The 20,223-nt window shown below is 31.3% G+C and overlaps 5 protein-coding genes across 11 annotated transcripts in view; 2 read left to right on the top strand and 3 right to left on the bottom strand.

Moving 5' to 3' along the window:
• LOC132910065 (5'-AMP-activated protein kinase subunit beta-1) overlaps positions 1 to 20,223 on the bottom strand; it is a 259,654-nt gene that overhangs the window by 214,628 nt on the left and 24,803 nt on the right. The window lies entirely within an intron of this gene.
• LOC132910038 (1-phosphatidylinositol 4,5-bisphosphate phosphodiesterase classes I and II) lies at positions 1,130 to 9,143 on the bottom strand. 3 transcript variants are annotated; one of them, XR_009658666.1, is made up of 20 exons: positions 9,053 to 9,143; positions 8,052 to 8,165; positions 7,791 to 7,937; positions 6,922 to 7,193; positions 6,742 to 6,826; positions 6,248 to 6,665; positions 6,022 to 6,142; positions 5,749 to 5,944; positions 5,355 to 5,679; positions 5,077 to 5,259; positions 4,775 to 4,984; positions 4,378 to 4,697; positions 3,998 to 4,312; positions 3,876 to 3,920; positions 3,594 to 3,795; positions 3,309 to 3,531; positions 2,918 to 3,233; positions 2,612 to 2,803; positions 2,078 to 2,520; positions 1,130 to 1,450 (listed from the first exon to the last, which is right to left on the bottom strand). XR_009658666.1 is itself a non-coding variant. In XM_060965449.1 (19 exons), the coding sequence occupies exons 1-19, from the start codon at positions 9,125 to 9,127 to the stop codon at positions 2,398 to 2,400; spliced, it is 3,882 nt and encodes a 1,293-aa protein (XP_060821432.1). In that variant the 5' UTR covers positions 9,128 to 9,143; the 3' UTR covers positions 1,130 to 2,397. The 3 variants fall into 3 exon arrangements, 2 of the variants coding, with proteins under 2 accessions (XP_060821432.1, XP_060821433.1); XM_060965449.1 differs by having other exon boundaries at positions 1,130 to 2,520; XM_060965450.1 differs by having other exon boundaries at positions 1,130 to 2,520; positions 8,052 to 8,155; positions 9,053 to 9,130.
• LOC132910072 (protein cornichon homolog 4) lies at positions 9,898 to 11,275 on the bottom strand. Its single transcript, XM_060965520.1, has 4 exons — positions 10,924 to 11,275; positions 10,595 to 10,663; positions 10,185 to 10,438; positions 9,898 to 10,103 (listed from the first exon to the last, which is right to left on the bottom strand). Exons 1-4 carry the CDS (start codon positions 11,002 to 11,004, stop codon positions 10,034 to 10,036), a joined length of 474 nt encoding a protein of 157 aa, XP_060821503.1. The 5' UTR covers positions 11,005 to 11,275; the 3' UTR covers positions 9,898 to 10,033.
• On the top strand, positions 11,643 to 13,729 carry LOC132910055 (intraflagellar transport protein 57 homolog). 2 transcript variants are annotated; one of them, XM_060965493.1, is made up of 7 exons: positions 11,643 to 11,805; positions 11,905 to 12,064; positions 12,149 to 12,430; positions 12,504 to 12,669; positions 12,743 to 12,851; positions 12,911 to 13,252; positions 13,321 to 13,729. In XM_060965493.1, exons 2-7 carry the CDS (start codon positions 11,907 to 11,909, stop codon positions 13,485 to 13,487), a joined length of 1,224 nt encoding a protein of 407 aa, XP_060821476.1. In that variant the 5' UTR covers positions 11,643 to 11,805; positions 11,905 to 11,906; the 3' UTR covers positions 13,488 to 13,729. The 2 variants fall into 2 exon arrangements, with proteins under 2 accessions (XP_060821476.1, XP_060821475.1); XM_060965492.1 differs by having other exon boundaries at positions 12,504 to 12,678.
• Positions 13,968 to 19,463, top strand: LOC132910049 (protein croquemort-like). Of its 4 annotated transcripts, none has more exons than XM_060965476.1 (9): positions 13,968 to 14,127; positions 16,660 to 16,795; positions 16,862 to 17,031; positions 17,107 to 17,248; positions 17,330 to 17,533; positions 17,609 to 17,820; positions 17,937 to 18,228; positions 18,306 to 18,379; positions 18,483 to 19,463. In XM_060965476.1, exons 2-9 carry the CDS (start codon positions 16,679 to 16,681, stop codon positions 18,754 to 18,756), a joined length of 1,485 nt encoding a protein of 494 aa, XP_060821459.1. In that variant the 5' UTR covers positions 13,968 to 14,127; positions 16,660 to 16,678; the 3' UTR covers positions 18,757 to 19,463. The 4 variants fall into 4 exon arrangements, with proteins under 4 accessions (XP_060821459.1, XP_060821457.1, XP_060821458.1 ...); XM_060965474.1 differs by lacking the exon at positions 13,968 to 14,127 and adding an exon at positions 14,441 to 14,514; XM_060965475.1 differs by lacking the exon at positions 13,968 to 14,127 and adding an exon at positions 16,112 to 16,259.

The raw sequence follows: 20,223 nt of genomic DNA, 5'->3' as shown, positions 1-20,223 counted from the left end.
TCATAAATACGATAAAAGAAAATTTCATAAAAATTGTTGAATCAAATGATCTTTGGAAAAACGGAGTAACCCTAAATATATAAGTTTACGCAGAACTAACATGTACAATTGGAGCGTAGAACTGCGCAACACGGAGAACGTTGACCCCCTTTTCGCGATATCTCGCAAAAATGGTCAAAATGAAGCGAGCCTAAACACTAACAAGTTACGCGAACGTTCATTGTGCAGATTGAAATTTTCGCAAGACACACGGAACTTCGTATATCGTAATATAAAAGAGGCCCCGTTAAATAAATAAATCGACGGTGGCAAAATAATCAAGAACAGACAATAGTTTATCAACGATTCAGAATCAAGTTCAGTCTCCAAATCGAAGGGATTGATCCGTTCGTAACTCGTCGGCGCAACATAAACGACGACAGTATTATAATTGCAAAGGTACTCCTTTCCTTTTTATTCGCATTGATCACTATTACGCTTTGTTTGTGCACATGAATGTATACGAATGTTGTGTGCGTGCATGCCTCTGTGTGTGTGTGTGTGTGTGCGTGTGCGCGCGCGCGCGTGTGTGTGCGTGTGCGTGCGTACGTGCATGTGTGTGTGCGTGTGTGTATGTGTGTGTATATATATATACACACATGTTGCATATTATAATATGCAATGGTATATCGGTCATAAGCACGAATCATTAATAAAACGACATTTTGTAAAAGCTCGCGATTCTCGATACTTCCGACGTACCGAAATGACGATTACGAAATAAATTAATACGATGAATCACACGAGAAAGATTTACAATGCATAAGTGTGTGGCGTTTAAGCCCAAATTTGTAATAACTGTTAAGAATATACATATATATGTACATATGTATGCACATATGTATGTATGTATAATATACATATATATATATATTAAGATATATGTGTATATATATATATATAATACGTATGTGTAATATCGAATTACTTAAAATATCGTATAATTAGAAACAACAAGGACAATGTTACAGCGTAACATTTTTGATTGTCTTCCTAAAAGAGGCTCGCCCCAATCGTTTCGCTCCGGCCTCAAAATGGCTGCAGCATGAAATCGCGCGGTACAAAAACGCTAGAAACGTTTCCATTAATATTTAGTTTCTTTTTTCTTCTTTGATTTTTTTTTTTTTTTGTTTTTTCTAGATTTGCTTTCTTTATACAATACGATCTCTTTATCATTCACAATACGAACTATTCAAAAAATGTCTTTATACGGAGTACTTTCAGTCAAAAATATATCAAATCACGCACACGCCCATCCGAATCGTAAACTTTATCGCGTTCCTTACCTCTAGGCCAAAGAGATTTCACTCTCACTAACGTACTTCCTTTATCGTCACATTTTGAATTCGGCAAAGTCCGACCAACGCACCGATCAGTAATGTTTTTTCGTATTACAAACAACCCGAGTATCCTGGAACGCGATTTAACATCGACTTGTTAATTAAATAACATCTTATACATATAATAACAAGTTAAATAGTAGCACTTAGAAACATTATTCTTATTTAGAATCGTGTACCTCTCTCACATAGTCATATTCTTCGCTCTTACCTTCCGAAATTTCATTGGCTTTTAAAATGGAACAAAATCTCGGCACTGACAACAATGATCTTTTATATAAAGAGAATAGTGCGTTTAATACTATGCGTAAGTAACATCGAATAAAAAAAGAAAACAAAAGAAAAGAAAAGATAAACTTCCTATCCTTGCGAACGCAATGGTCAATGCTACTTTCCGTGTTGAGATCAAAATGGCGTTCCCGCATGCGCAGAGAATCAATCGATTAAACAATCGATCGATATATATTACTAATCTTTCAAAGAACTTTGAGTAAATAGAAAATAGTCTTAACGCGTTATTCAACGCCGAACCTTTCATAATAACTCATATGCGACGAGATTCACGTGTTTGAATGCATTTATCCGTAGCAATTGGTTAAAATGTTGCTTATCAGATCATTAAATCTTTTCAAAAGACATTCCTCGTACGTAAGACGTTTATAAAATGCTTTGTGGACAAAACATTATATAACAATTACCTTCTAATCTGATGGCGTTCTGCTCATCGAAATCATATATCACCTTATAAATGCTGCACGTTTTGCAAAAGAGATTTTTGGAAATGAATAAAATTATTTTAGCAAAACACAGGTAACTGCGTAGACTTCACGAATTTTCTATCATTACACCGCCGCTGCGACCCCTTTTTGTTTGGGATGAGCAACGCACAATCTGTTACTATCAACATCCCAAATAGATACACGCTTTCAGCAAAAGCATTTTACTGCCATGGATTTGAGAATATTCCAACCATGTCATTACGAGACATCGATATTAAATTATCGATCATTTTAGTCAATCAATACGTATTCCCACTAAGAGATTCCGGCATACTAGTTCCGCCGGATGGTGACAAAGGTAGCTCCCCACTCTCGAATTTACTACATCGACTGCTATACTCTGCCATTAGAGATGCTTTGATCTGAATATAAGGAAACATACATCTTATATCGTTACCATCATATTACACAAATTGATAATCCTAAACTAAACACAATGTCATGAATTTTTACCTTTGTCCTTTCTGCTTCTAGTCTTTGTCGAACTTGTTCGTGCTGTCGTTCCAGCTCTGCCTTCTTTTTCTCATAAATTTTCGTTAACCGTGTACATTCATTCACGCCCTTTTCAACCGTGGACTTTGCAACTTCCCTCTTCATACGATCTAGCTCGGCTTTATCTTTATGTACTTTTGCTAGCTGTTTCACCTACGATTAAATACAAACGGTTGCTACAATATCTGATACGTACATTAAGAAATACATTTTATGCATTATATTTTATATATCATATATATTATAGGACAATATAAAAAAACATACTTCTCCATGCCTCGTGGCTTGAAGCTTTCTCATAACATCGGCGGTTTCTCGTTCCAAAAGTACTCTCAATGTTTTTAATTGATTAGATTGAGAGGTTTTCATTACTTTCTCTACTGTTGAAAACAGGCTTTCATAATACTTTTCTTGAAGTTCCCGTTCTTGTTGCACATGAGCTTTACATACGGCCAGCAAACGTTCGCTCTGACTTCTGGGAAGTCCCTTTGGAGCTCCACCATTTCCTTCGCGATTTTCTATGTCTGGGCATTCTGATGTTTCTGCTAAAGCTAACGTGCTCAACCCTACTTCGCTTGAAAAACTATAAAAAAATATAAAAATATATAATAATGTTTATACATAAACGGAGTTGCTTGAATAAAAATCATTAACTCACATGTTCCTACTCGACAACCGTTTCACTAATTTATGGCTGACATAAAATTTCGATTTGTGCTTTTCACCATCAATAGACCCTTTTTGCGTTTGCATTCTTAATTTTTCCTTCTCATGCTTTTTCCGTAATGATTCGAGTTTTTTCTCAAGCTCCATTTTTTTCTCTCGAACGAGTTTGTTCTCCATTAATTTTTCTAACGATTCAGCCACTATTTCATCACTCACTGTATCATAAAACAATTGTTTATATCTTCTAAATAGAATGTGATAGGTAATCGATACTTACTGCCGCTGACATTAACTGGACTTTTATTTGTAGAAGCATCAACGGCTTGAACCATAGGTGTCGACGTTCCATGTTCATTATCTTGTGAATCAGACGTGTTTATACCAGCAACAGATGGTCTACCATGAACATTCGTAGATGTCGGAACAAGTGTTGGTAATTCACCGACAGATTGTAATCTTTTTGTCTTAACGATTTCCTCCTAAAACAAAACATTAGAACAAACATAATAATAAATTGATTTACATATATTGATCGAAATTTTTTGACCGACGAACTTACAGCTGGTTTAGAAGAAGTTGCTCCTTCACCAACTTTAGGCTTATCCTAGAAAATGTTAGTATGCATTTGTTAGTATATTAGTAAGTTAGTAATAAATAAATTCTTAAAGTTTCAAACCTTACATCAATTTCCTCCAGATCTTCTGCACAATCTGTAAGAACTGATAATTGCTTTTCCCTTTTTTCTGTTTCACTCTGATATTTAATTGGATTTGCCAAAGCTTCAGCAAGCTCACTCAGCCCATCTGGTACGTAATCCTTCACAATTACGTGTAAAAATAAATTTGCTAATGGTAATGGTTGACCACATTCTGTTCTAAGAGCAACATGTCGGTAGCCCGGACATAACCCAACTACAGGTAATACTCTGTGACCAATTAAACGACCTGATTCCTCGTACGCAGCTATTCTAATTGAAGCAAGTTCAGGCAGGACAACCTAATAAACAGATAAATCAAATCTTGTATTTATAATATCAGTTATATAGAAATATTCATTTTTACCTTTTTAAATATGAAAGGTTCCTCGTCGTACACAGGGTTAATTCCATTGTTTGGAACAATTTTCGTACGAAATCTCTTTCTCACTGTGTCTGCTGGTAAACCATACATATCTACTTCCACGTAAGTACCCACTCTTTTGTCTGTTAAGAACTGAGCCGATATTACGTGTATATGAACTGTTCCTGCTATAATACCATCTACAGTTGATTCCGCGAAAGGATCCAATCGTTGATCTTTTCGTCTCATAAATTCTGGCTTCAGAAGATACCCGCAACGTTGATTATATTCAAAAATTCCCAAGTTTAATTGCATTGCAAGATCTAATACACGAAATGGTGCAAATTAGTCTACACGCAATCCGTGATTAATATTAAGTTTATTCAAAATACAAACATACCAAGTGTCTGATAATTTAATGCAACCAGCTGACAACCCGCATTCCAAAACACTTGAGGCATAAAATTACTAGAGTCAAAACGCGTACCTGCCGGGTACACTCTAGATAGTTGATGTTTATTATAATTTACAAATTCTAATGGTCTTTCTTTTAAAAGTGTCGTAGCTTGTTTTTCGTCGAATGATGACATTTCGTACATACGATTTTTTTCTGTAAACATTGATTAAATAATGGTATCATAATATCAAATATAAAAAAGTTAATTTAATAATTGTTACTGTAATACACACATATGAACGTACTTTCAGCCGATTCGAAACTGTTGAAATGAACAGGTTGTACATAATTAACTAAAGCTGAAATTTCCGCTCCAGCTTCCGTTTCTTTCGCGCTAGATGCTACTTTGTCAGGTGCAGGCACTTTATCACATTTAATGTCCTCCACGTTTGATTCATCCTCTTCTGTGCTTGATTCCTCTTCTTCATCTAAAAAACAAAAAAGGAGAGAAAGTAATTTTTTCTGCGTTTTATAATAGCTAAAGTTATGATTTTACAACTATATTTTTTTAATTAATACTAACCTTCATCATCCTGAGTGCTATCCTTACTACTTTGCCTCTGCTGTAGCATAGGAGGATGTGAAATGTCTCCATTTCCAATTTGCTGATCATTGTCGGTCGTTTCAGCTTGAGGAACAATATCTGGTGACGTACCATTCTCTCCCTCTGCTACTTGATTCGTTACTCCGTTATCTTCGTTTTCTTGAATTCCTTCTTCAGATTCTGTTATTGGTGTCGGTTCCTTCTTCTTATGCTCCTTTTTCTTATGATGATGTTTCTTTTTGTTCTTGATTATAATCTTACGTTTTAATAAAGATGGAGGTGGTAACTCTTGTCCTGGTTCCAACTAAATAATACACATTACAAAAATGAGATTAGAGATAAAATGTTATGACTGTAAATATACTAAAGATACCTTATGAGATTCAAGAGGTGAGTCTAGCAGCATTTCTCCAAATAATTCTCTACAATACTGAGCTATTTTAGCTTGCTGTCTTGGATTACAATGATTTTCAAAGCTAAGAATAACAGGATATTCTGATGTTTTGAAAGCACTTTCAGCAATTGCTTCAATTACATCTCGTGCACTTATTTCAGGTACAAATGTATATCTACAAAATATTTCTAAAGGAGCATTTGATACTTAATTTCAAATACAATAAATTATCTTGCTATAAAATAAAAATACCCATGCACAATGACAGGTTCATCAAATTTTCCGTTCCAAAAGTCCAATTCTACACATCTACAACCAGCAAGCAGACACTGACGATATATTTCAACGGAACTTTTTCCGGTAAGTTGATGTCCTAAAAATATTTTAAAAAATATAAGAACTAATATATTTAAATCGATATTTAAGGCGTTATTCAAAGCCTGATCCATTATGAATAAAAGTAACAAACGTGACGTACCTGTTAAGTATGTATTGTGACTAGAATTTATAAAGTAATGCGCAAGCGGCTGATCCATATCATCCGATAATTCAAGTTTCGATAAAGCTACGATTGGGTTATCTTCGCTCATTAAATACCTCAAAAATCCATCGAAACTTAGTTGACCCCGGTTGGCATTACATTTATTTGGTTCATATTGACTTATAATGTCCTTTGCTCTCGCCTCATTTGCATAAGGATACAATATCTCGTTTAAACGTGGGTCTCTTTGAGTTTTATTCAAAAAATCAACAAATTGGGTAATGGACATTAGCCTACGTTTATTATTGCCTACGATGCGTTCGAAAACTTTTTCAACATCCGATCGTTGAGTAAGAGATTTATAAAAGTTGAAAAAATCTTCAAATTGAAATTTTTGTAATGATATTACATCATTCTAAAAACAAACGGAATACAATTTTTAATGTCAGGGAAACCATATTCATATTAAATGTATAAAATATTATACTCACTTTCCCAGATGGAAAACCGGAAATATCAAGTGCTTTCTCGACGCGTTTACGATCTTCTTTATTTTGCGTAAACATTCTTATTATGCTGAAATAACAATATATAAAAATATATATACGTATTATATATTTATTATATGTATTATATATCAAATTTAATACACATGTGAAAATTGTGCTCACTTCTTTACAGGAATCTTTTCTGACTTATCAGCTCCAAGTGTAAGTTTAGTGTGTGCTTTTTGTAAAAACATAGTTGTGCTGATATTTAATAGAGATAAATTATACGCGAGCTGAAAAATTTGCTCTGTCCAATGTTGTGCAACTTCTGCTCGTGTTGTACAGAAGTTAATAAAATTCATATTGACAAAGTCAGATCCATAGCAAATTGTTACTGTCTTTTCCTCTAAAGAATCTTGAGAACCCATTGTCACGAGATGCTTTAATTTGGCATCCTGAAAATCATTTGCTTGTCTAAGCATGTTGATAAAATACATATCTTTAAGATTTCAACGCAATGGTCTTAACAATATTTATTCTAATGGAATTAGCTTATGCACATTATAATAATAATAGCAGCTTTTATTACAATAAGCTACTAAATGAACTGAAACTGTGAACAATATCACTTTAGAAAATGTTTATTGATTTATAGGAAAATGAAACAGATAAGAACTGCTCTGTTTCCTATATAACTAAGAATATGTCCATTGTGTACAAAGATAGGTGTGACTGAAAAAAATGAACTACATTGAGGACATAAAGTAGGTAACATTCTATTTATAGATTTGTCAATAATTATCATGTGATGGTGCTGTGCGTCATTAGCAACCACGCAAAAACATGATATAATTATAGAAAGTTAAGACAGCTTCATTTCCAAATATTTATACCTAATGCATACTAATATATAGATCTAATGAAACATTTAACTAATTTTACTCTTGCCCGTTACGTAATCAACCATAAATTGACTTATCTAAATTAAAGGATAAGAAACTAAAATACATAAATTACCAAAGAAAAAGAATAAAGGAAGAACAATGTAATACCTTTGGTACTTTTGCATGTTTCCCAGTTCTTGTATCTCTTATTACAGCAATATCCAACATATCCATCTCATTATGTTGATCCACCCAATGCAAATAGAATCCAAACTTGTCTACCTTCAATGTTACTGGAGTTACTATACCAGAATCCTATATAAAAATATAAATAAAATTAATATCATACATATAATAACATAGCTTGAATATTACAATTTAATTATACAATCTACAATATTGTACTATGATTTGTCTTGCAACTCATACCTCATCCCATTTGATGAATTTTTCTCCATCTTGTAGTTGTTGAGACACCTCAATCGGTCTAAATTGCAAGACACTACCTGTTGTTTTGTTACCCGCCATCCTGCCTGAAGGATACTGCGAGTAGTTAGGTATAGAGGCAATATTACTTCTTAGCACAAATGCATTAATAAAGGAGCAAGCGATGCAGGCTAATTATGCCAGTGGCAATGATAATAAGCACAAAGACCTTGATAACCACAATGACAATGACAATGATGTCAATGGCAGTAACCAAAACGATGTTGATGACAGCGGTAGTACAGAACAAAACGATGAGAACGATGACGGCGTCGACAACAGTAATGGCACCAGCGACGAGAACGACGATGACGGCAACAGCGGCGGCAACGACGATGATGACTGCGACGAAGACGATGGCGACGACGACGACGACGACGGCGACGACAACGACGACGACGACGACGACAACGACGACGACGGCGACGACGACGACGACGACGACGATGACGACGACGACGACGACGACGACGACGACGACGACGACGACAACGACAACGACAACGACGACGACGGCGACGGCGACGGCGACGGCGACGGCGACGGTGACGGTGAGGGCGACGTAAGCCTCATCGAGAATTTCTTATGCATTAGACGCACTTCGTGAACCACCTTATCTTGACAGGTGCCGTTGTCTGATCATCTGTAATGAAAGAGGAGATCGTATTTTGACAACGACGCCGTCGCCGTCGTCGCAAAATTCTGGCGGATACCGTCTTATGAATATCGATAACAGATACGTGGAGATTTTGGTGAACATCGACGTCAGTCTCGGTTGATTAAACGTTTTGAAGAAGCAACAAATCACGAGAATGTGAAATCACTGTCTAGTATCACGATGGAAATGAAAAGAATAATTTAATACATATGCCTCGCAATAAAAGGAACTTCCAATTGATGTGCACCGCGAAAGTTTTTGTATTTCTGAGCACTCGCGCACTCACTTGGTCCAGAAGAACATTCTTCCGCGCGTCGTACCGAAGGTGTTCCGAGCAAGTCCAAGCACCGCCACCCGTCATCCGTCACCCGTTACCCTCGTCGCCAGGAGGCGCTCAGTTTCACAAACCATCGGACGCACTACACGTGCGCCTATCGCGCTTAAATTGATTTTAATGCGAACCGTGATATTCTATAATGGCACTACTTATAGTTCTTCTAACGCTATTTTGATCTTGCGATTTCCACGTTCTTTTACTTTTAATTATAAGATTATTATATACTGTCTACAATCGTGACCTTCTCCCTTTCTATATTATATATATATATGTGTGTGTGTGTGTGTGTGTGTGTGTGTTTTGTTCGAACGCAATTCAAAGATTTCGGCAAACTATGATACTAATTCTGGTCTTAGCTAAAAATAAGCATATGCCCTCCACATAGAAAAAGAACTAATCGGCTGCACCGAGTTCATTAAATCGATCTAATCTTATACCGCAACCAGTAAAGCCGATTCAATTTGATTTAACGAGCCAATGGATAAACAAATTATTCAGTATTTTACAACATTTTAATAGAAGTAGAATATTTACATTATTAATTAGAATTTCTTAATCGTTTTTTCTTTCCAGTATATGTAACGTTACGGTTAAGCAAATTTATTGTTTTTTGTATTAACAATTACAAAATTAAAGTGTTTTGTTTGCATTTAATATACACATATATTATAATTAGTATAAAATGTAGATACAATTACAATTAAATTGTTACTGTTAATTCCTATAAAATTATGGAAGTTTTATATTCAAGGAATTTTAACTGTTAAAGATATAATATAAATGAAGGGTAAGTGTAATGAAGTACAGGGCTTTTATATATGTTAACAAAATTTCATTTGGTATTTATAGCATAGAAATAAATAAATAGTCAAATATGACTGAAATGAAGAACAAAGAAGATGTATAAAAATTTAAATATTATCATTGCTATTAATTCGTATATAATAATCCTTCATCATTTCTGTTAATTGGATCTCCTTTTAATAATGCAATGATCATGCTGAAACATATAAGTTAAAAATAGTAATTAGTAGTAATTTAATTTTAATGATAATTAATGAACTGTCCAAAATATACATACCAGTAAAGATAAATAAAAAAGAAAATTAGATAATATCCAAGATGGATCATACAGTCCCTTGCATGCCTTTTTAATTGTCCACGATTATGGATTTCTGCAGGATCATAAACTCCCATATTACCACTAGGTACTCCAAAGTATTCATAGAGTAACCATAGTGTCATAGGCAAGTTCACTAAGCACAATATTAATTGTCCATGTGTTAATAGTAAAAATTCTAAGACTGAATGTGCTATAAGCTTTGGTACCACCCACTGTAAGATATAATTACAATTTAATTATTACATTAATAATTGATTAAATAAACAATAATTAATCAGAAAATTAAGTAAATAATAATTATAATTTAGAATAAGTTTTATTATGTTTAAATTAATTAATAATTGTAACAAAAGTGTATGTATAATTACCTTGTTTAACTTTGAACAACACTGCTGAGCATTCAAATAATCACATTCTAAATCTGATAGAGTTATGACCTATATATACTTTTAAGATAAGGAACCTCATTATGCGTCTTTTACTAATAAAAGACATAAATTACCTTAAAAACGTCGAAAATTAGATATGGCGCCATTAGATTTACTGCAATATCATTAAACAAATTTACCTCAAAAATCCCTAGACATATTTTCAATAAATTATATATAGAATTTAATGGCTGAATTATAAAGTTAAATACATAATAAAATATAAACACTGCAATTTTTCGTCAAACTATAAAATATAAAAAGGATACAAAATATACCAAAAGGAAAAGTACTGAACCGGTATCGATTAAAGCAAGTACAAACAACAACGGCTCAGATATTAGACCCATTCTAATGATCTATTAACTCAAACAAATAGATGTTAGATAACATTAGGATCAAATCTGATGATTCATGAGTGTCTTTCTTCTAGATAAAACCACTTAAAATGCTTCTCACGTGCAAAGTTCAATAAACCTAAGAAAAAACTGAAGTGACCAATTGTCAAAATCGACAATATGAACAACTCACAGTATTGCCAACTATTGAGAATGTTTTCTAAGTTACAAAATAGTAAAATAATAGTCATTTCAAACTAATATCCCTAGTTATCGATAGTAATGAAATGAAATTTTCTACACCAGACAGGAAATTCTATACTAAATACTCACATTTTATACCATGGATAAGATATAGCATAGATTTAACAACTCAAATATTTCGTCTCACTGGACTAAAATACCGACTTAGGATAAGATCGGCAATATCGGAGATATCGAGATTCCTATAATATTTGGGGATATATTTAGAAATTGTATTCAATTTAATCAGCAAAGCTAATAGGAAAACATATATAAAAATTACTATTTTCATATTTTTATTACTTTAATAATTATGTATTGATGTTATATGCGAAAATTGTAAAAGAGCTTTAGAGTTTTCAGGTTGCGTGATATTGTAGGTGTTAACTCTATATATTAAATCTCATCTATGTTCATGTTATCAAATTAGTCAATAGAGCATGAAACGTAAATAATTACATACATAATTATTTATTTAATAAATTAAACTGTATATTTTTTACATGTAAATATAAATATTATTTATAAATTATTTGTATGAAACTTCCAAAAAGCATTACAGAATAAGAGGTAAACCTGTTCTATTTTGTGAACAAATTTCATCTACATACAAATATTTGTTACTTGTAAAAACATATGTATAAGTATGATATAAAATAATAATTATAGGAATGTTTCGAGACGCTCCAAAGATTATTATAGAAGATGGATCTTCTCCATCTGCTTCTTATGTTATGTACGTTAGAATGGAAGACTTATTAGAAAAATTAAAATTGTTACATTACGATATTCAATTTTTACCAGAGTTTAAAATAAAGGCCATAAATAGGTAATGTAATTGTTTTCATTGTATACAAATGTTGTAATCTTATATTATATGAATTGGCAAAAAAAATATTGATTTAAAATATAGGAATTATTTTGTAACACAAACAAATCCAGGAGAGCAATTTTATACATTCACATCATTAGCTGCATGGTTAATTAGGAAAGCAGGTGGGAATTTTAAAGCTCCGCAAGAATCAGATGATCCTAATGCTACAATAGCTATAATCTTGGACTATTTAAGAGATACACATGTACCAATAGAATTTCCACCCAATAAGCTCAAACAAGGAAGTGGTGAACATGCCATTTATGTCTTAGATAACTTAGCAGATGAAGCATTGAAAGCACAAAAGTTTCAATGGAAGAAGTAAATTAAAATAAATATACTTAATAAAGACATTATAGATATGATCATATATTACACAGGTAAACATTTCTAGAGTAGAAATATCACCTGACGAACCAAGTAACGAACCAGAAATAGAAGATGATGATGCAGAATTAATTTTAGAGAAAGTAGAAGAGGAAATGATGGCTGATTATGATGATGAGGAGGAAGATATTTTACATGTTGATGATATTACAAAATTATATGGACAGAACTTTGTAAACATAGTGATAAATGTATTTATAAAATGTAGAAATCACTTACTTTAACATTTTGTAATCTTTTTTGTAGAATGAAATGCAAAAACCTGATGATATTTTAGAATCTAAAACAAATAGAGAAGAGTGGCAACTAGAATTGGAAAGAGTTTTACCTCAACTCAAAGTAACTGTAAAGACAGGTACAAAATATCTAACTAAATATTGAAGAAGTAAAATTAATGAGAAAGATCTATTTCAGATTCAAGAGACTGGAGATCACATATAGAACAAATGAAGCAATTACGTACAAATATAGCAACAAATTTAACTGGAACCAAAAATCAACTAGATAAACTACATATTGATATATCTAATACTCTAGATAAAGTAAAAACAAGAGAGTCCTATTTAAATAGGCAACTTGAACCTAGTTTGAAGGAATATCAAATGCTTCAAGATGAATTGTCGAAAATTAAGGAACAATATCGAGATACTAGTGGAGGTGTTACAGAGAGAACAAGAATTTTTAATAAATTATCAGAAGAATTAGAGCATGTAAAGAAAGAAATGGATGAACGAGGATCGAGTATGACAGATGGAAGTATGTTATTTCTAAGCAATTTTATAATGTTATATAAAATATGTCTTAAATATTGATATTTTTTATAGCGCCGCTTATAAATATAAAAAAGACAATTACTAAAATGAAAAATGAAATTTCCGAAATGAATATTCGAATTGGCGTATTAGAATATAGTTTAATGTGTGCGAGAATACGTGATCGCACGCAGCTGCAAGAAGATATGAATAATCCAAATGCCACCACAATAACTTAATAAATAATATTGATTATATGAACCTTTTTTTAGCAAAACTTAGCAGTATTATCTTCTTTTCATGTACTTAAACGTAAGTTATGTACTATTTGTTTAATTTCTCACTAATAATAATAATGTTTAATAAGGGTCCAATAAAGCATTTATCTCATCATAGTCATCATGTTTGTAAAATTTGTATGCACCAATGTATCATATAATGTTTTTATGATAAAATTATATTAAATGAAATTGTGCAGTAATTCAAAATACTTTTTTGTTCCTATATTTGCTTTCGAAAGATAGTTATTTATACAGCGTAATTCAAAATACGCGGTCTCTTTTAGTATTTCATGAATTGAATCATTCGGACTGATAAACCGGGATAAAAATGAAGGAACGTGCTAACGGCGAGCTGTTTACTACCAAACGATCGCTTTCCTTTCGGTAATCTCGCAGTCGGCGTCAGCCTTGCGAAGTGTACGCTCGGAAATATGCGCAGGCCAGTTGTGTTATAATCTTACGCTATCATTGGATGTGATATCCCGTATACATTTTATTCAGAGTGTATTTTAAAAACGTGGCGGCCTTTGATCACTAGTAGTATCTTATAAAGCTACTAGGTCTAACTTCTAATAAAATTCATTCAATAATCGAGCAGGTTTGTAAATAAAATCATATGATTTGTTTTACATTCATCAACTTCGATCAATCAGCATTTTACTTGCATTTGTAGTTCGTAATAGTACATGCGTTCTAAATTTTCTTTAACATGATTAACTGGTCATCGACATGTATCCGTTGTACCTTGTTGCGACAAAAGTTGTTCATAATTAAAATAATAAACTAAATAGTATAAAATTGTATGCGTTACACTATACGAATCAGAATATAATAATCGAAAATATGCATAAACGTAAAGTGTTATTCGAAAGTCATTGACTCTTCCATCTCTCCAACAGGATGCACTTTCTTCTCAGTTTTAAATAATGCTTTACACATTTACAGTACTCATCGATCTTTCTTCAACTTTCACCGATATTTCTCCGTATGTATTTAAACAAATTTACTTCGTTTTAGTGTCATTCCGACGAAACATTACTAATTTCAGAGAGGAAATTTCTTCTCTACTAATATGCTTACTCTTAAATAGATTAGTTAAAGTAATCGATCAAATAGTTTCACTCATTTACTGAAGTAACGAAATTCGCTACTTTTCGTTACTTTTTATGAATATTTAATTTGTCACAAGTTTCGTATTGCTGATTAGTCATTATTAAATATGTAAAAACATGATGAAATCATCACGGTTCATAAGTTCGGTTTAATTTATTCTCGTTATACATAATTATGCAGCATAATGTACGTAAAGCGCGACAAGTTTTCTGAAGATAGAATAGTTAAGTTATATTTAAATGGTTAACACTTGACTCATTAAAATATACAAATTCTATGAATATTTTACACAAAAAGTAATATATCGATCTACTCGAATAACAATTTCACATAAACTCATCGATGCAAATTCGATAACGATCGCGTTTTGTAGATAAATTTCACCGCCTACTTTACAATCAATTTTGAATATTAAACAATCTCGAACTTTGTTCAGTGCATAATAACAGATAATCTTTTGATTTAATGGAACAAATTACTGATTTTTAATTCATTTTGATAATATAGATTACATTCCAGCTGATAATTTAATAAAAAATATTTGTACTTTAGACGGATATATCTTGTTATTTATCATTTCTTGAATGTATAATATGTAGAAAAGAATAAAATACTCGGTCGGTGAAAATATTCTGTTTCGAACTTATCAATTATTTTATTTTATTTTTTTTTTTTTTTATTTCCGGGGAATCTTCAGAATTGCGTGACAGTTTCGTTAAATTTTGCACTATTCTTTATTTAAGTAACAGATGCAGAATCTCGATTTGCCCCTAATAGAAAATGATTAAGATATATATGAAATATATTTGAAATATATTTATAATAAATTCAATAACAAGTCATTTTTTTATACATAAAGTTGATTATCTTTCATAATGTACGATTTAAAAGCATGATTATATGGTATCTAAGTAAAATACTATCAGAGTAAATTTTTGTTATAGCTAAGATAATGGAACTGATCAAATAAAATTCAATATAAGAATAAAGAGTACACATAACAACTAAGACAAATAGTGCAAGAAATAATATAGATAACGTAGTATTATTATACTCAAAAAATAAACATATTTTTCTCTATGAACAATCATAGAAAAGTGATTGTCGACATAACAGGAGATCACGGAAGACTTTTACAAAATATTATTAATTGACAAAATTCACAAACAGAATTTTTAGCGAGATTGATTTTCACTTTATGTTGTGTAATGATCTTATAAAAACAATTTTTAACAAAAAGAAATATTTCCGTATGTACGTTTCACTACTGATTATGATGCCGCTGTAAATTAATAAGTGAAATCACTGGAATTTCGTAAATACAGAATTATGAAATTTTATGCTTATAGGAAATAAAAATGCATTTATTTGCAGTACGTGGTTCTTATAACTTATAAAGGAAAGGAAACACAGTGGAATATTGAGAGATAATAAGTTTTCAAATATTAGCGCTTGTATTCTGAAATACATCATGCGCAGATATTACCATATTTACTGTCTGAACAAACCATCTCTGTTTTGCATAAGTGAATTTTTCTCGCGAACTATATATTACAACAAATATATTCAAAATGTTTCTTAATGCAATCTCAACGCTATCAGTCTTTTATATATCTGGTATTACATTTTTAATATTTTTTCATTTGAAAGACACCTATACAATGCTACCTTCATCTTGTTTTGGTTGTGTTACATACTAACCATAACATTTATTTGTGGATATGCATACTGATTTATATTACCAAAAGTGTTTAAAACATGGATTGTATATTCAAACATGAGCGTACAAAAAACGCTGCAAGTACAAATGTTAATAAATATCCAATATTTAATCGTAATTGTATTCTTAATACAACAGAATGTGCCCAACCAAGATTAATAAACAATTAAAAAGCATGTGATATTATAACATTATACATTATATATTATAATAATATAATAACAAGCATCTTTTTCTGTGTAATCGTATTTGATAATTTTGATGAAACATTTTGATAAGAAGTATTATCTTTTTCAGGTCAAAAGAAACAAACAAAATGATGACGATTCGTAAAAAACTTCTTATCATTTTTTCAATAGGTTTAGTATTAACAATTATTGGATTAACTACTGGAATTCTTTGGTTTATGATTTATTCATCGATTTTAAACACGGTAGATATAAAAAATTTTATCTACAGCTATGATCATTGATTATGTCTTACATTGATTGTTTTATAGCAATTATCTTTAACACCAACGTCTACAAGTTACAAGCTGTGGGAAATAACACCAATTCCTATGTATCTGAAAATATACATGTTCAATTTAACTAACTATGAAGATTTCATTTCAAATAATGAATCTAAAGCAAAACCAAATTTTGTGGAAATGGGTCCTTATGTATTTAGGTATTAAATTTGTGTCAAATATTATAGCCTTTATTAATTAAAAGTCAAACAACATCGTACAAATTTTATTAACAGGGAAGTTGATTATAAGGTAGAACAAAAATGGCATAACAATGATACTATAACATATCAAAGGAAAAGGGTATGGCATTTTGATAAATCTCTATCAAAAGGAGATTTAAATGATAAAGTAACTAATATAAATCCTGTAACTGCTGTATGTATCTTTTAATAGTACACTATACAGTAAGTGCTGCTCTTATTACAATATGTCCCTAACATTCTCTAACATTCTCAGAGTGTCGGATATGCATTAAGACATAAAAAACCTATTCTCCGTGATATAGTAGATAGAGTAATGAAATCAGTAGGACAACAGTTAATAATTACCAAATCTGTTAATGAATTACTTTTTGAAGGCTATGAAGATACTATATTAAAAATAGCACAAAAAATTAATTTCACAGAAATTCCATTTACCAAATTTGGTTGGTTTTATGGGGTAAATTTCATGTTAATATTATTAAAGCAGAGACATAACTGAAGAAGCATACTTGTAATATTATTTTGTTCACAGCGAAATGGTTCTGCATCCTATGATGGAACATTCAATATGTTAACTGGTAATTCTAATTTACTCGATGTAGGAATAGTCAAAGAATGGAATTTTAATAACAGAGTAAGTTATTATCCTGGAGAATGTGGAGAAATAAGAGGAACAAATGGTGATTTGTGGCCACCATTACCTGATAATAAAACTTTATCTTTCTTTGTATCTGATATTTGCACGTGAGTTTAGTAATGTTTAGTTTTTTTAGTTTTAGTTAAAAAAATTTAGTTTTTTCTATTAGGAATGCTGAAAATCAAATAAATACACACTATTTTATGGACAATTATGTTAATAGGAGTATGTCAGTAACATATGATAATACAACTGTTCATGAAGGATTAATAGGAGCTAGATATATTAGTGACTATACAACATTCGACAATGGTTCAATAGTACCATCGCGTTCGTGTTATTGCGAGGGAGAATGTGTTCCCTCTGGAGCACTAAATATTTCATTATGCAAATGGGGTGCTCCAGCATTCATCAGTTTACCACACTTCTATTTGGCTGATCCAAGTTACAGGGAAAATATCAATGGAATGAAACCTAGTAAAGAAAAACACGAACTTTCAATATCCATAGAACCGGTAATTATCGCAAAACAATAGGTATCAATTAACAATGACCATGTCATATTATATTATACAAAGAAAAATTTTTGTAGAAAACGGGCGTTCCACTGAACGTGCATGCACAACTACAACTAAATTTGTTGATGCAACCTGACCATGAGATGTCGTAAGTTCTTATTTTATCTTTTTACTATGGAATATAAATATAATATAACGAATAATATATATGTAAATGAAACTTAAGCATATTTATAAAATATCATTTTCAGCATGTTTAAGAATATTAAGAAAACATTTATACCAATGTTATGGTTTACTCAAGAAGCTTATCTGACAAGTAATTATGCTTATATAATTAAATTTATCATTATTTTGGAATCTCTGGGCAGCATAACTTGTTATGGTATTGCCTGTATTGGCATTTTAATTATTTCTACCGGCATATTTTTGTACATTAAGCATGGTTTGGGTGAAGAAGAAAATCAAGTTTTATTGTCAAGCAAATCTAATGAAAATGATGATATTGGTACTGTTAATGAATGATTAATTATATTTGCAAGCATATGATTAGATTATATGGAAAGGTATAATCAATGTCTACCAAATAAGAAACAAAAACCATTTTCGAAATCTTAGAGTGTATAATAATTATGTATGTAGATTACAAATCTTACTGTATATCTTCTGATTGAAATTGATATAACAAAATTGAAGATAACATCAAGTTGATTGTAAACAAAATTGTATTCATACAAAGTTAGTGCATTGTTCAAACAGTTTATAAATATGCTTTTAAAATGTAACTATAACGGTAATCAAGTGCCTCAGTGCTTTAATGACAACAAACGTTAGAAATAGCGGAAAATACAATAGATACCTCGAATGCTTAAAAGTGAGATGCATATAATAGCAAATCAATATTAATATAAGTTTCCTTTCGTAAGCGAGGGATAGAAATATATTCCCAATCTCCTGTATAATATTTTTTTAGTACCTATTCAAAATATGTATTATATTGTAGGTATGTATATATTTTTATCTATGAAATCCGAAGAAATAATGAGTATTAGAATCACATTCATTAAATTCAGTTCATGTTAATGTTCATATAATTAAAGTTATAGCAATTACAATATCGTTACAGCTGTGATAACTACAGTTTCGTTTCATTAGAATAAGAATTGTTAGAAAATAAAAGACATTACTTTTATACAATACATTGTTGAAAGTAAATTATATATATGTATGTACATATTTTCTTCGTATCGTGCCTTTATTATCCCTTTGGTCTATCTTCTTGAGAAATCATTCGTGTAACTTCTAGATGTCACTACTGTCTAGTTTTTTAAATGAAAAAATACATTTTCTACTGTATTGCGGTCTGATAAAATTCTTGTGTAAAAAGAGAAAAAAAAATAGGAAAGAATGAAAAAATAAAATTAGCAAATTTTATTTTTTGCATCAAATAGTCTGGCTTTTATTAAACAAAACAGATATGACGAAACGGTTGAAATTGGCTGGTAAAATGATACGCCACGCCAATAGTAATCAAACATGAGAATTGTAGAAACCTCGTAAATTCATCATTCATCAAAATTCTTGTAAAAAGAACTTCGGAAGGTTTTTTAAAAAAGCAATCATTCTAATTACGCTCTGAACTATTTTTACATTTAGTACTTGCAGTAATATTACTGACACAATGTATAAACTACCAAAATAATTCTTTCTTCGCACCTAGACTACCAATTAAACATGAAAAAATATTTTGGCCGAGTACATGCAGATCTACAAAGCGGAATGTTTTATCGATCGGCTGCAAAGTGATTTCATTATTCACGTGTAAAAATAAAAGAATCCTTCGTTCGAGAATAGCCGTTTTTCGCTGTTGATTCCCTTTTTTCCACTGCCATGCAATGTACATATTATTCTTTTAAAAGATGGCGATACAGACGTAAATTTTTCAAACGCGGTAGAAAATACGGAACGAACGAAAGGACATGAAGCAAATTA

The sequence above is a fragment of the Bombus pascuorum genome, chromosome 8 (genome assembly GCF_905332965.1).
Source record: "Bombus pascuorum chromosome 8, iyBomPasc1.1, whole genome shotgun sequence".
Taxonomy (NCBI): Eukaryota; Metazoa; Arthropoda; class Insecta; order Hymenoptera; family Apidae; genus Bombus; species Bombus pascuorum.
The sequence above is the reverse complement of the archived record's forward strand: the minus strand, read 5'-3'. Positions and strand labels throughout refer to the sequence as shown.

Coding starts and splice junctions, on each gene's coding strand:
- LOC132910038 (XM_060965449.1), bottom strand. CDS start 9,127: ATGACGGGTGGCGGTGCTTGGACTTGCTCGGAACACCTTCGGTACGAC. Junction 6,143..6,247: donor TCACAATACATACTTAACAG/GTACGTCACGTT, acceptor AAATATTTTTAG/GACATCAACTTACCGGAAAA. Junction 2,521..2,611: donor TAGAAGCAGAAAGGACAAAG/GTAAAAATTCAT, acceptor CCTTATATTCAG/ATCAAAGCATCTCTAATGGC.
- LOC132910072 (XM_060965520.1), bottom strand. CDS start 11,004: ATGGGTCTAATATCTGAGCCGTTGTTGTTTGTACTTGCTTTAATCGAT. Junction 10,664..10,923: donor TTTTCCTTTTGGTATATTTT/GTATCCTTTTTA, acceptor AAGTATATATAG/GTCATAACTCTATCAGATTT. Junction 10,104..10,184: donor TTTTTTATTTATCTTTACTG/GTATGTATATTT, acceptor TATATGTTTCAG/CATGATCATTGCATTATTAA.
- LOC132910055 (XM_060965492.1), top strand. CDS start 11,907: ATGTTTCGAGACGCTCCAAAGATTATTATAGAAGATGGATCTTCTCCA. Junction 12,065..12,148: donor AAAATAAAGGCCATAAATAG/GTAATGTAATTG, acceptor TTTAAAATATAG/GAATTATTTTGTAACACAAA. Junction 13,253..13,320: donor ATCGAGTATGACAGATGGAA/GTATGTTATTTC, acceptor TATTTTTTATAG/CGCCGCTTATAAATATAAAA.
- LOC132910049 (XM_060965474.1), top strand. CDS start 14,456: ATGCTTTACACATTTACAGTACTCATCGATCTTTCTTCAACTTTCACC. Junction 14,515..16,659: donor ACTTTCACCGATATTTCTCC/GTATGTATTTAA, acceptor TATCTTTTTCAG/GTCAAAAGAAACAAACAAAA. Junction 16,796..16,861: donor ATTCATCGATTTTAAACACG/GTAGATATAAAA, acceptor ATTGTTTTATAG/CAATTATCTTTAACACCAAC.